The sequence below is a fragment of the Hemitrygon akajei genome, chromosome 12, assembly GCF_048418815.1.
Source record: "Hemitrygon akajei chromosome 12, sHemAka1.3, whole genome shotgun sequence".
NCBI classification, from domain to species: domain Eukaryota; kingdom Metazoa; phylum Chordata; class Chondrichthyes; order Myliobatiformes; family Dasyatidae; genus Hemitrygon; species Hemitrygon akajei.
The window spans coordinates 99746415-99761802 of record NC_133135.1 but is presented as its reverse complement, the minus strand read 5'-3'; the positions used below and the strand labels follow the sequence as shown (position 1 = coordinate 99761802).

Below are 15388 nucleotides of genomic sequence, written 5' to 3'. Positions count from 1 at the left end.
CAAGAACAATCACGGTCACCGTGATGGCCCACGTCATACAACACGTCACATAACAAACGAGAGACGAGCGCGTGACTCATCTGGACCTAAAAGGCCAAGTGCTGTTGGGTGGGATTAATATGGACGTGTGCCCACTGGCCAGTGACAGTGTAGTGGGCCGAATGGCCTGGCTCCATGCTGACTTTAAGTTCCGTCTGTCTCTCCTATCTCCCTCAGATGTTGATGAGTGTACCACCGCTGGCCGCTGTGGCAGAGGGCGCTGCACCAACACTGTCGGCTCATTTGAGTGCTCGTGTGAACCTGGATTCCGAGTCGATGCGGATCGATCTCAGTGTCTAGGTAGGATGTTGGACGTCTTCTCCACTGTTATTAGTTACTTTCTTGGAACTGATCACAGCTCCGGTGACCTAGTTTGATGCTGACCCCCCCCCCCCCCCCCCCCAGCACTGTGTATGGAGTTTGTAAGTCTTTGCAGTTCTCTTACCTGTGATACAACTTCGTAAAGACATGTTCATTAGTTGTTTAACTGGCTGTTGCAAATTGTCCCAAGCATGTAACCCTAAACCCTAGGATGGAGCATTGATGGATGGAAGTAAGGAGGAGTAGGATCCCAATAAGATCCCCATCCCCCTACCCCTACTTCTATTCCTAACTCTTCCCTCCACATCCCCAGAAACTTTGGCTGACATCCCACAAGTCATAGCACCCATTCCCTACAATAAAACACCTTGCAGCATCAAACATAAGTAATAACCCCACCCACCTTAGCTCATTTATAACTCTAAACTTTAAAGTGGGTGTCGGGAGGTGGAAGATCCCAATAAAAGCATTTGCATCCTAACCCTAACCCTAGGGTGGGGCATTTTAGATACATGGACAGATCAGGCTTGTTTCCCTTGTGACAGAGGATGAAAGGTCATCATGGGGTAAACAGAACGAGGTGAGGTTTCGAAACAGTAGACTGCAGGAAACCTCAGAAGTAGATATTACTAGGTATCTGCCTCTGGGTGGGGGGCGGGGGGAGTCGATGGGACGGTGATCAGAAGGTGCACCGTACTGCCACCGCAAGGCAACAGATTACACGACACGTGCCAGTGATATTAAACCTGATTCTGATCAAGTGGGACTCCTGTAATGGGCACATAATTTGGTGGGCCAAAGTGTCTGTCAGACCAACAGCTTCATAGCAACCAAGATTCCCACTTCAGCTAGTCCCATCTGCCTGTGTTTGGCTCATATCAGAATCAGGTTTAATGTGTCGTGAAATTTGTTAACTTTGTGGCAGCAGTACAATGTAATACACGTAGAAAGAAAAGCTGAATTATAGTAAGAGTATATATATGTATATTAATATAGTTAAATATATAATGCAAAAATAGAAATACAAACAAGTAGTGAGGTGGTGTTCATGGGTTCAATGTCCATTTCGGAATCGGATGGCAGAGGGGAAGAAGCTGTTCCTGAATCACTGAGTGTGTGCCTTCAGGCTTCTGTACCTCCTCCCTGACATTAATGATGGGAAGAAGGCATGTCCTGGATGGTGGGAGTCCTTAATGATGGAAGCTGCTTTTCTGAGGCATCTTTCCTTGAAGATGTCCTGGATTCTACAGAGGCTCGTCCCCATGATGGAGCTGACAAACTTTACGACTCTCTGCAGTAGCACCCACCCCCTCCACCATACCAGCCGGCGATACAGAATGCTCTCCATGGTACCTTGTAGAAGTATTTGTGTACTTTAGGTGACAAACCAAATCTCAAACTCCTAATGAAATATAGATACTGTCTTGCTTTCTTTATAGTTGCATCAATATGGTGGGACCAGATCAGATCCTCAGAGATATTGACACCCAGGAACTTGAAACCGCTCACTCTCCCCACTTCTGATTCCTCTATGAGGATTGATTTGTGTTCCCTCGTCTTATCCTTCCTGAAGTCCACAATCAACTCTTTGGGCTTACTGCTGTTTAGTTCAAGCCTGTTGCTGTGACACCACTCAACTAGTTTGTATATCTCGCTCTTGTACACCCTCTAGTCACCATAGAAATCATTTCCATAAATCAGAGCTTCCCAACCTGGAGTCCATGAACCTCTTGCTTAATGGTATTGGTCCATGACATTAAAAAGGTTGGGAACGCCAGCTCTCAGCCCTCTCCCTCCATGGACCTGTTCAAGTAGTTCAGATCAGATTCAGATTTGGATTTATTTATTACGTGTACAATGAAACATATCGTGTGATATATCATTTGTGTTAACAAGCAATGAACCTAGGGGATGTGCTGGGGGAAGCTCGAAGGTTTTGCCATACATTACAGCACCAACATAGTACACCCACAATGCTATGTCTGGTGTCCAGTTTCCGGTGCTCCCACTGCGCCCTCCTCTACATTGGTGAGACCCGTCATAAGTTGGGAGACTACTTCATCGAGCACCTCTGTTTCATCCACCAGAAACAAAGCTTGCAGGTGGCCAAAACTTTTAATTCCCATTCCCGCTCCGATTTGTCAGTCTATGGCCTCCTTTTGAGCCACGATGAGGCCACCCTCAGGGTGGAGGAGTAATACCTTTATATTCCATCTGAGTAGCCTCCAACCTCATGGCATGAATAACAATTTCTCCTTCTGGTAAAAAAAAAGTTTTCTGTTCCCCCCTTCACCCACTCTGGCCTCATACCTCTACCTATCAGTTCCCCCAGGTCCCCTCCTCCTCCCCTTCCTCCCATAGACCACTCTCCTCTCCTATCAGATTCCTTCTTCTCCAGTCCTTTACCTTTCCCACTCTCCTGGCGTCATCTATCACATTCTAGCTTTCCTCTTCCCCCTCCCCCCCTTTTTATTCTGGAGTCTTCCCCTTCCTTCTCAGTCCTGAAGAAAGGTCTTGGTTTGAAACTTTGACTGTTTATTTATCTCCATTGATGCTGACTGACCTGCTGAGTTCCTCCTGCAGTTTTTGTGTGTTACTCTGGATTTCCAGTTCCTGCAGATTTTTTCATGTTTATGTTTCTTAAATGACGCCGTTTCATTTGCCTCAACCGTTCCTTTTGGCAGCTCGTGTCCTAGACTCACTCGGGGTGGAAAAATTGCCCCACGGGACACTTTTAAATCTTTCCCATCTCTGAACCTATGCCCTGTACCCCTGGGGTAAAGACTGTCACAATTCACCTTGTATGTGCCTCTCATAATTTTAAATGTTTCTATAAGTCGCCCCTGATTCTTCAATGTTCCAAGGAGTAAAGGCCAATCTCTCTCTAAAACTGTCTCAAGTCTGTGCAACACCCTCGTAAATCTTTTGTGCACTTTATACCATAAGACATAGGAGCAGATTTAGGCCATGAAGCCCATTACATCCGCTCCACCATTCCAATATGGCTGATTTATTATTCCTCTAAACCCTGCCTTCTTCCCATAAGCGTTGACGCCCTTGCTAATCAAGAACCTATCAACCTCCACTTTAAATATACCCGATGATTTGGCCTCCACAGCTTCACCGCTCTCATCTCTGTTCTAAAGGAGCATCCATCTACTCTGAGGCTGTGTCCCATCAGTTCTCGGTAATTTTCGATCCCTGGATTCATTTAGGAGTTGAGGAATGAGTGACAGACTTTGATTCATTGATTCTTCATGATCATTTATTTTAAAGTTTAAAAAAGATGCAAAGACAGGTGAGATTTGAGATCTATCACTTTATTACTCAAGCTGACAGAAATTCCTTAGATAGAGATGAACCAATTAAGAGTCTACACAATTAAAACACACGTATTATGCACTAACAGCCAATTTTAAAAATGATAGCGGATAGTGAGGTCAGCTGAGAAGATCATCGGGGTCTCTCTTCCCGCCATTACGGACATTTACACTACACGCTGCATCCGCAAAGCAAACAGCGTTATGCAAGGACCCCACGCACCCCTCATACAAACTCTTCTCCCTCCTGCCGTCTGGGAAAAGGCACTGAAGCATTCGGGCTGTCAAAACCAGACTATGTAACAGTTTCTTCCCCCAAGCTATCAGACTCCTCAATACCCAGAGCCTGGACTGACACCTTACTGCCCTATTGTCTTGTTTATTATTTATTGTAATGCCTGCACTGTTTTGTGCACTTTATGCAATCCTGGGTAGGTCTGTAGTCTAGTGTAGCTTTTTTTCTGTGTTTTTTTTTAGATAGATAGATAGATAGATAGATACTTTATTCATCCCCATAGAGAAATTCAACTTTTTTTTCCTATGTCCCATACACTTGTTGTATCAAAACTAATTACATACAATACTTAACTCAGTAAAAAATATGATATGCATCTAAATCACTATCTCAAAAAGCATTAATAATAGCTTTTAAAAAGTTCTTAAGTCCTGGCGGTTGAATTGTAAAGCCTAATGGCATTGGGGAGTATTGATCTCTTCATCCTGTCTGAGGAGCATTGCATTGATAGTAACCTGTTGCTGAAACTGCTTCTCTGTCTCTGGATGGAGCTATGTAGAGGATGTTCAGAGTTTTCCATAATTGACCGTAGCCTACTCAGCGCCTTTCGCTCAGCTACCGATGTTAAACTCTCCAGTACTTTGCCCACGACAGAGCCCGCCTTCCTTACCAGCTTATTAAGACGTGAGGCGTCCCTCTTCTTAATGCTTCCTCCCCAACACGCCACCACAAAGAAGAGGGCGCTCTCCACAACTGACCTATAGAACATCTTCAGCATCTCACTACAGACATTGAATGACGCCAACCTTCTAAGGAAGTACAGTCGACTCTGTGCCTTCCTGCACAAGGCATCTGTGTTGGCAGTCCAGTCTAGCTTCTCGTCTAACTGTACTCCCAGATACTTGTAGGTCTTAACCTGCTCCACACATTCTCCATTAATGATCACTGGCTCCATATGAGGCCTAGATCTCCTAAAGTCCACCACCATCTCCTTGGTCTTGGTGATATTGAGACGCAGGTAGTTTGAGTTGCACCATATCACAAAGTCCTGTATCAGTTTCCTATACTCCTCCTCCTGTCCATTCCTGACACACCCCACTATGGCCGTGTCATCAGCGAACTTCTGCACATGGCAGGACTCCGAGTTATATTGGAAGTCTGATGTGTACAGGGTGAACGGGACCGGAGAGAGTACGGTTCCCTGCGGCGCTCCTGTGCTGCTGACCACCGTGTCAGACCTACAGTCTCCCAACCGCACATACTGAGGTCTATCTGTCAAGTAGTCCACTATCCAATCCACCATGTGAGAGTCTACTCCCATCTCCGTTAGTTTGTGCCTTAAGATCTTGGGCTGGATGGTGTTAAAGGCACTAGAGAAGTCAAGGAATGTAATCCTCAGCACAACTGACCCCAGTTGTGACCCCAGAGAGTCTGACCCCAGAGAGTGACCCCAGAGAGTGATTTGTGCAGCAAATACGTGATAGCATCCTCCACTCCCACCTTCTCCTTATACGCAAACTGAAGAGGATCCTGGGCGTGCCTGGTTTGTGGCCTCAGATTCTGTATTATCAGCTGCTCCATGGTCTTCATCACGTGCGACGTCAAGTTGCTTGTTACAAGTAACAAGTTACGTGGTTCAGTCTAGTTTTTGTACTGTGTCATGTAACACCATGGTCCTGAAAAACATTGTCTTATTTTTACTGTGTACTGTACCAGCAGTTATGGTCGAAATGACAATAAAAGTGACTTGACTTGACTGCTATACCACCTTCTGCCAGTAAGTGGAGACAAACCACCACATCAGAATCAGGTTTATTTCACCAGCATGTGTTGTGAAATTTGTTAACCTAGCAGCAGCAGTACAATGCAATACATGATAATGTAGAAAGAAAAAAATAAACTAATCAATAACAGCAAGTATATGTATGTAAGCCTTACCAGGTACTTCATCAGGGCTTGCTGCTTTGCGAGGGTTCACCCTCTTCAAAGACAGCCTGACATCGGCCACCAAGGCAGAGATCACAGGGTTATGATCCGGTCCGGAACCCGCATTCCGGGTCTTGATCTGGTCCGCAGACTCCGGACTCCGGGTCTTGCAGCCGTCCCTCCTGTCACCCTTAAGCCAAATAGGATCATCTTGGTTTAAGAAGGTGCACCTGTTGCCTATCAGCTGGCAGGTGGATATAAGGGACTGAGCCTAGTTGGGGGTTGTCCTGCTCTGAACCTGTTTTGTCTTGTATGAGCTGGTTTTCCCGATCGGCTCTGTTTGTTCTGGTTGTCCTGCTTGGAGGGCCCATGGCTTCATCTTCAAGTTCTGTGAGTCAGCCTTGGAGTTACCCTGGACCAAGTTCCCTTCTGATCCCTTGTCTCTGCCGGGTAGCAGGCTGGACTGCTGTTGCCTGGTGGGGGGACTCTGTCCCCTTCCTACCCCTCACCTCTGATGGGTTGTGCCTGCTACCTGCCTAGGTGTTCCGCATCTTGCCCGAGCCTCTGTGTTCCTGCCTGGGAGGTGGCCCTGCCCAGGAGTTATGTGGCCGCCCAGGGAGCTCTCCTGCCAAGCCACGGACTTTTCAAGACCCAGCGGAGCCACAGACTCTCTCTGAACCCCAGGATTACCTAGCCTGCCCCATCTCTTTCGCACGCCCTGGTCTCCCCATCTGGTTCTATCCTTTAGTTATTCCTGTCCTGCCCCTAGTACTTCAGTGCCTGTGTCCTGCACTTGGGTCCAGTCTCCTGTCCCCTTGTGACACACTGGGTGCAGCAGGGATCTTCACAGCTGTAGTTATATTCTCCCTTTCAAAGTGTGCATATAAGGTGTTGAATTCACCTGGTAGTGAAAGTCTGTGGCCATTCATGCTACTGGATTTTGCTTTGTAGGAAGTAATGTCTTGCAAACCCTCCCAGAATTGTCATGCATCCAATGTCGCCTCCAACCATCAGACATAGGAGCAGAAGTAGGCCATTCTGCCCATCGAGTCTGCTCCGCCATTCCATCATGGCTGATCCTGGATCCCATTCAACCTCATACACCTGCTTTTTCACCATATCCTTTGATGCCCCGACCGATCAGGAAACGATCAACTTCTGCCTTAAGTATACGCACAGACTTGGCCTCCACTGCAGTCTGTAGCAGAGCATTCCACAGATTTACTACTCTCTGGCTAGATAAATTCTTCCTTACCTCTGTTCTAAAGGGTCGTCCCTCAATATTGAGGCCGTGCCCTCTAGGTCTGGATACCCCCACCATTTAAAACATCCTCTCCACACCCACCCTATCTAGTCCTTTGAACATTCAGTAGGTTTCAATGAGATCCCCATGCATTCTTCTAAATTCCAGTGAGTACAAGCCCAAAGCTGCCAAACACTCCTCGTATGTTAACCCCTTCATTCCCGGAATCATCTTCGTGAACCTCCTCTGGACTCTCTCCAATGACAACACATCCTTTCTGCAATATGGGGCCCAAAACTGTTGACAATACTCCAAATACAGCTTGACTAGTGTCTTATAAAAGACTCCATTCCCCTTGATGTAAATGCCAACATTCCATTTGCCTTCTTTACCACAGACTCAATTTGTAAATTAACCTTCTGGAAGTCTTGCATGAGGACTCCTAAGTCCCTCTGCACCTCTGATGTTTGAACCTTCTCCACATTTAGAAATGGTCTGCACTATTGTTCTTTTTACCAAAATGCATTATCATACATGTCCCAACATTGTATTCCATCTGCCATATTTTTGCCCATTCTTCCAATTTGTCCAAGTCCTGCTGCAATCACGTTGCTTTCTCAGCACTACCTACCCCTCCACCTATCTTCATATCATCCACAGACTTTGCCACAAAGCCATCAGTTCCATTATATAAATCATTGGCAAACAATTTGAAAATCAGTGATCCCAATACTGACCTCTGAGGAACATCACTAGTTGCCGGCAGTCAACCAAGAACAGACCCCTTTTATTCCCACTTGCTGTCTCATGCCTGTCAGTCACTCTGCTATCCATGCCAGTATCTTTCCTGTAATGCCATAGGATTATGTCTTATTAAAGAGTCATGAGGCACCTAATCTAATGCCTTCTGAAAATCCAAGTAAATGACATCTCCTTTGTCCTCCCTACTTGTTACTTCCTCGAAGAACTCCAACAGATTTGTCAGGCAAGATTTCCCTTTACAGACACCATGCTGACTTTGACTTATTTTATCATTACTCTCCAAGTACTTCGAAACCTCATCCTTAATAATAGACTCCAAAACGTTCCCAACCACTCAGGTTAGACTGGACTATAACTTCCTTTCTTTTCCCTTCCTCCCTTTATAAAGAGTGGAGTGACATTTACAATCTCCCAGTCCTCTGGTACCATGCCAGAATCAAATGACTCTTGAAAGGTCGTGACCAACGCATCCATTATCTCTTCAGCTATCTCTCTCAGGACTCTGGGATGTAGTCCATCTGGCCCAGGTGACTTATCCACCTTAAGACCCTCAAGTTTGCCGAGCATTTTTTCCTTTGTAATAACATTGGCCCTCACTCTTGCTCCCTAATACTCATGGACCTCTGGCACACCGCTAGTGTCTTCCACAGTGAAGACAGATGCAAAGTACTCATTAAGTTTATCTGCCATTTCCTTGTTCTCCTGTTACTACGTCACCCACAACATCATTTTCCAGTGGTCCAATATCAAATCTCACCTCCCTTTTACTCTTTATATAACTGAAAAAACTTTTGGTATCCTGCTTTATATTACTGGCTAGTCTGCCTACATATTTTATCTTTTTCCTAGCTTTTTAGTTACGTTTTGTTGGATTTTAAAAGCTCCTCAATCATCCAACTTTCCCATCACTTTTGCCACCTTACATGCCCTTTCCTTGGCTTTTATGCAATCCTTAACTTCCTTTGTCAGCCACAGTTGCCTAGCCCTGCCATTTGAGGACTTCTTCTGTGGGACATAGCTGTCCTGTGCTTTATGGACTATTTCCAGAAACTTCAGCCATCTCTGCTCTGCCGTCATCCCTGCCAGTATCCCCCTCCAATCCACCTGGGTAAGCTCCTCTCTCATGCCTCTGTAATTCCCTTCATTCCATTGTGATACTGATACATGTGACTTGTGCTTCTCCTTCTCAAATTGCAGTATGAATTCAATCATATTACGATCACTGTCTCCTAACAGTTACTTTATATTAAGCTTCCTGATAAAATCTGGGTTATTACACAACACCCAGTCTAAGATAGCCTTTCCCCAAGTGGGCTCAAGCACAAACTGCTCTAAAAAGCCATCTGTAAGCATTCAATAAATGCCCTCTTTTGCAATCTGACACCAACCTGATTTTCCCAATTCCCTTGCACATTGAAGTCCCCCATTATAATTGGGTCATTACCCTTAGTACATGCCTTTTCAGTCTCCCTTTACAATCTCAACTCCACATCTTGGCTACTATTTCGAGGCCTATATATATATATGATTCCCACAATGGTTTTTTACCCTTGCAATTTCTTAACTCCACCCACAAAGATTGAACATTCTCTGACACTGTCACCTCTTTCTAAGGATGTAATTCCAACTCTTACCAACAGAGCCTCACCATCGCCTATGCCTTCCTGCGTGTCCTTTTGATACAAAGTATATGCTTTGATGTTAAGCTCCCAACTATGGCCTTCTTTCAGCCACAACTCAGTGATGCCCACAATGTCATACTGACCAATCTCTAATTGTGCCATGAGTTTGTCCACCTTATTCCGAATAACATGTGTATTTAAATACAGCACTTTCAGTCCTGCATTCTTCGCCCTTTTGAATTTTGCCTCTCTGGTAGAACTTAGCTCTCTGCTCTGCCTGCATTTGTATCCAATCATTGGCTTGTTCTTCCTTACATTCAAGTTACATCCATCATCTACTTGTAAACCAGCAGGCTCATCCTCAGTTCTATCATCCTGGTTCCTATCCCCTTGCCATATTAACTTAAACCACTCCCAACAGCTCTAGCAAACCTGCCCACAAGACTATTGGTCCCCCTCGGATTCAAGTGCAACCTGTACCTTTTATAACCATATAACAATTACAGCACAAGAAACAGGCCATCTCGGCCCTTCTGGTCCATGCCGAATGCTTACTCTCACCTAGTCCCACTGACCCACACTCAGCCCATAACCCTCCATTCCTTTCCTATCCATATACCTATCCAATTTTACTTTAAATGACAATATCGAATCTGCCTCTACCACTTGTACTGGAAGCTCGTTCCACACAGCTACCACTCTCTAAGTAAAGAAATTCCCCCTCGTGTTACCCTTAAACTTTTGCCCCCTAGCTCTCAACTCATGTCCTCGTTTGAATCTCCCCTACTCTCAATGGAAAAAGTCTATCCACGTCAACTCTATCTATTCCCCTCATAATTTTAAATACCTCTATCAAGTCCCCCCTCAACCTTCTACACTCCAAAGAATAAAGACCTAACTTGTTCAACCTTTCTCTGTAACTTAGGTGCTGAAACCCAGGTAACATTCTAATAAGTCTTCTCTGTACTCTCTCTATTTTGTTGACATCTTTCCTATAATTCGGTGACCAGAACTGTACACAATACTCCAAATTCGGCCTTACCAATGCCTTGTACAATTTTAACATTACATCCCAACTCCTATACTCAATGCTCTGATTTATAAAGGCCAACATATCAAAAGCTTTCTTCACCACCCTATCCACATGAGATTCCACCTTCAGGGAACTATGCACCATTATTCCTAGATCACTCTGTTCTACTGCATTCTTCAATGCCCTACCATTTACCATGTATGTCCTATTTGGATTATTTCTACCAAAATGTAGCACCTCACACTTATCAGCATTAAACTCCATTTGCCATCATTCAGCCCACTCTTCTAACTGGCCTAAATCTTTCTGCAAACTTTGAAAACCTACTTCATTATCCACAACGCCACCTACCTTAGTATCATCTGCATACTTACTAATCCAATTTACCACCCCATCATCCAGATCATTAATGTATATGACAAACAACATTGGACCCAGTACAGATCCCTGAGGCACACCACTAGTCACCGGCCTCTAACCTGACAAACAGTTATCCACCACTACTCTCTGGCATCTCCCATCCAGCCACTGTTGAATCCATTTTACTACTTCAATATTAATACCTAACGATTGAACCTTCCTAACTAATCTTCCATGTGGAACCTTGTCAAAGGCCTTACTGAAGTCCATATAGACAACATCCACTGCTTTACCCTCATCAACTTTCCTTGTAACCTCTTCAAAAAATTCAATAAGATTTGTCAAACCTGACCTTCCACGCACAAATCCATGTTGACTGTTCCTAATCAGACCCTGTCTATCCAGATAATTAAATATACAAGGTTCCGCCTTGTATTCAGGTTCCACCTGCCCCAGAAGAGGTCCCAATTATCCAGAAATCAGAATCTCTACCCCCTGCTCCAATTCATCAGCCATCTCATTCTATCCCAGTCCTCACTGTCATGTGGCACAGACAGTAATCCCGAGATTACTACCCTTGAGATCCTGCTTCTCAGCTCCTTCCTAACTCCCTATATTCTTTTTTCAGGACCTCCTCCCTTTTTCTTTCTATGCTGTTGGTACCAATATATACCACAACTTCTGTCTGCTCATCCTCCCTTTTCAGGATATTGTGGACACGCCTAGAAGCATCTCGGACCTTGGCACCTAGGAGGCAAACTACCATCCATGTTTCCTTTTCATGTTCACAGGATCGCCTACCTGTCTCCCCAACTGTAGAGTCCCCTATTACTGCTGCCGTCCTCTTCAGTTCCCTTTCCTTCTGAGCCCCAGGAACAGATTCAGTGCCAGAGGTATGGCCACTGTTGCTTCCCCTAGGTAGTTCCCACCCTTCCGATAGTACTCAAAATGAAATACTTATTGTTGAGGGGGATGGCCACAGGGTGCTTTCCACTATCTGATGTTCTCCTTCCCTCTCCTGATAGTCACTCATTTATCTGTCTACTGTAGCCTTGGGGTGACTTCCTTCCCATCACTCCTGTCTATCATTGCTTCCCTTCCCCTAACAAGCCAAACATCATCAAGCTGCATTTCCAGTTCCTGAACCTAGTCTCTAAGGAGCTGCATCTCAGTGCACCTGGGAGGCTGGGAGTCTCCTAGAAATCCCACATCTGACACCTGGAACAGAATACTGGCTCTGTAGACAGACCCACCCTATTCTCTCGAGATTTTATAAGGAATGAACTTACCTGCTTACCTTGCCTCTGCCTATTCTCACCAAAGCTCTGTTGAGCCAAAGCCTTACTACTCTGACTCAAGACTACTCGGATGACTGCTCCCATGATAACTGCCCCGCTAGGCGGTACCTCTCTTTTATAGAGATTGGGTTTCCCATTGAAAATCTTTGTCGGACCTGCTCAGGAATGCTCCTGTTGTGTCTGCACAGTACTCCAATCACCGACTGCCGGAGAAAATCTTGCTGCTTTTATTTTGCTTGGGATTGTTTCTTTGCTCTTGAAATAGCCTTCTGCAAGTCATACCTGGTTTTTCTGCACAAACCTGGCTCTCCAGACTTAAATGCCACAGACCTATTTCCGACTTGTGGGTTTGGAATAGCACTCTTGATGGTGGTGTAACAGTGGTCCAGTGGGTAGTTTCCTCTGGTGCTACAAGTGATTTGTTGATGATAATTATTAGGTGACTTTTTCAATCTGACCTGACTAAAATCCACCAGAATGATGGTGATGGTGTCAGGGTGTGCTGTTTCATCCATGTTGTGCAGATCATTGAGAGCCTGTTTGACATTAGCCTGAGGTGGAATGTACACTGCTACCAAAATGATCACTGAAATCTCCCACAGCAGGTACAATGGACAGCACTTGATTTCGAGATATTCCAGGTCTGGTGAACAGAATCGAGACATCACTGACACATTTGTGCACCAAGAGGAGTTGATCATGAAGCATAGACCTCCACCTCTGCTTTTGAAAGATTTGACAGTCCTATCCTGACAGTGTATAGTGAACCTGACCAAGTCCCAGGTCTTTCTGTTCCACTGCAATACCCAATTCCTTCTTATTCTTGATATACAATGGTTTGACTTTCCAAAATGCATTACTTCATATTTATCTGTATTGATTTTCATTTGCCACTCCTCAGCTCACTTTCTGAACTGGTCAAGTATTGTACAATAACCTTCTTAAACATAGAAAACCTACAGCACAATACAGGCCCTTCGGCCCACAAAGTTGTGCTGAGCATGTCCCTACCTTAGAAATTACTAGGCTTCCCTATAGCCCTCTGTTTTACTAAGCTCCATGTACCTATCTAATTGTCTCTTAAAAGACCCTATCATATCCATCTTCATTTTCAACATCTCCTATTCTCCTAACATCCACAAACTTACCGATCAAGCCTTGTGCAATTGCATCCTAATCATTTATGTAGATATCCAACATCAGCCCTGTGGCATCATTGGTCTCCATTCTGAAGAACATACTTCAATCACCACCCTCTGCTTCCAATGAACCTCCCTCTAGCTTCCTCCTGCTGAAGTCAATATTCAGTTCCTTGGTCTTGCTGGCATTGAGAAGGAAGTTGTTGTTGTAGCAGCACTCAGCCAGATTTTGAATCTCTGTCCTATCAGCTGATTCATCACCGTTTGATTTGGCCAATGACAGTGGTGTCAACAAACATAAATATGGCATTGGAGCTGTGCTTAGCCTCACAGTGTAAGGCGAGCAGAGCAGGGGGCTAAGCACACAGACGTGTTGCACATGTGCTGAGGGAGATTGTGGAGGAGATGTTGCCTACCTGAATGACTGGGGTCTGCAAGTGAGGAAATTGAGGGACCCATTGCACAAGGAGGTATTGAAGCTTAAGATTAGTTTTGAGGGGGTGATTGTATTGATTGAGTGCTGAGCTGTAGTCGATAAAGAGCATCCTGAAGTTGAGCATCAGAATCAGAATCAATGAAGTATGTTTCACTTATTGCCAATAAGTGAAACATACTTCATAAATCAGAGTACTGAGTACAGGAGGTGGAATGTTATGTTGAAGTTCTTTAAGACGTTGGTGAGGCCTAATTTGGAGTATGGTGTGCAGTTTTGGTCACCTACCTGCAGGAAAGATATAAATAAGGTTGAAAAAGTACAGAGAAAATTTACAAAGATGTTGCCAGAACTGGAGGACATGAGTTGTATGGAAGGATTGAATAAGTTTGGACTTTATTCATCGGTATGTAGACGATTGAGAAGAGATTTGATAGAGGTATACAAAATTATGAGGTGTATAGATATGGTTAATGCAAGCAGGCTTTTTCCACTGAGTGGGACTACAACCAGAGTTCATGGGTTAAGGGTGAAAGGTGAAAAGTTTAAGGGCAACATGAGGGAAAACTTCTTCACTCAGAGGGTGGTGAGAGTGTTGAATGATCTGCCAGCACATGATGCATGCGAGCTTGATTTCAATGTTTAAGAGAAGTTTGAATAGGGATATGGAGGGTTATGGTTCCAGTCATGAGTGTATGGAACGAGCTGCTGGCACGTGGTGCATGTGTGCTCAATTTCAGCATTCAAGAAAAGTTTGGATAGGTGCATGGATTGTAGGGGTATGGAGGGCTATGGTTCCAGTGCAGGTTGATGGGAGTCAGCAGTTGAAATGGTTTGCCATGGACTAGATGGGCTGAAGGGCCTGTTTCTGTGCTATAATTTTCTATGACTCCATGACCTAGTGAAGGGAAAGGAGTGAAGAGCAAGTGGGAGGCTTTTGAGAGTGTCAGAACCACTCTGGAGCTTGTGCTGGATGAAAAACAGTACTGGTATTTGTGAAAACTGTGGTAGACTGATTCTCATGGATTCCCTGTTCTGATAAACAGACCTCGATGAGTGTGTGGAATACCCGACGATCTGTGGCTCCAAACGTTGTAAGAACACCCCCGGCTCCTTCCAGTGCATCACCGAGTGTGGAGTGGGATTCCAGCTGAGCCCCGCCCAGCAGTGTGTCGGTGAGTTGTTCCTCATCTCTCTGAACCCGGTCACAGAGCTCTGCCTGGTAATCAGTTCCCAACCTTCAATGCTGGGGATTGAGGAATAGGTTGCTGAGTCTGTGAATGCAAAAGGATCATTGTGATATCCTTTATTGGGGCCCTGCCCTAATGTCCCTCGCTGGTTTGTGGATGTTCAACAATCATGTAAGTAAGATCATAAGATATAGGAGCAGAATTGGGTTATTTGTCCCATCGAGCCTGCTCCACCATTCCATCATGGCTGATCCACTTCCCTTTCAGCCCCAATTTCCTGCCTTCTCCCCGTATCTCTTCATGCCCTGACTAATCAAGAATTTATTATACTCTGCCTTAAATATACCCAATGACTTAGCCTCCTGTGACAACGAATTCCACAAATTCACCACTCAATAAAATGGCAGCACATTTGAGTATAATCTAACAGATACAATGGAGACATGGGTTGCTGGGTGACCAGACCG

The 15388-nt window shown here is 44.9% G+C and overlaps 1 protein-coding gene across 2 annotated transcripts in view; it reads left to right on the top strand.

The window, feature by feature from the left end:
- The window catches only part of LOC140737325 (latent-transforming growth factor beta-binding protein 1-like), a 234097-nt gene that overhangs the window by 151070 nt on the left and 67639 nt on the right, over positions 1–15388 (top strand). For both annotated transcript variants that reach the window (XM_073063756.1, XM_073063757.1), the window contains 2 exons: positions 217–339; positions 14778–14906. In XM_073063756.1, the coding sequence (XP_072919857.1) occupies positions 217–339; positions 14778–14906 (252 nt within the window). The remainder of the gene's footprint in view (positions 1–216; positions 340–14777; positions 14907–15388) is intronic.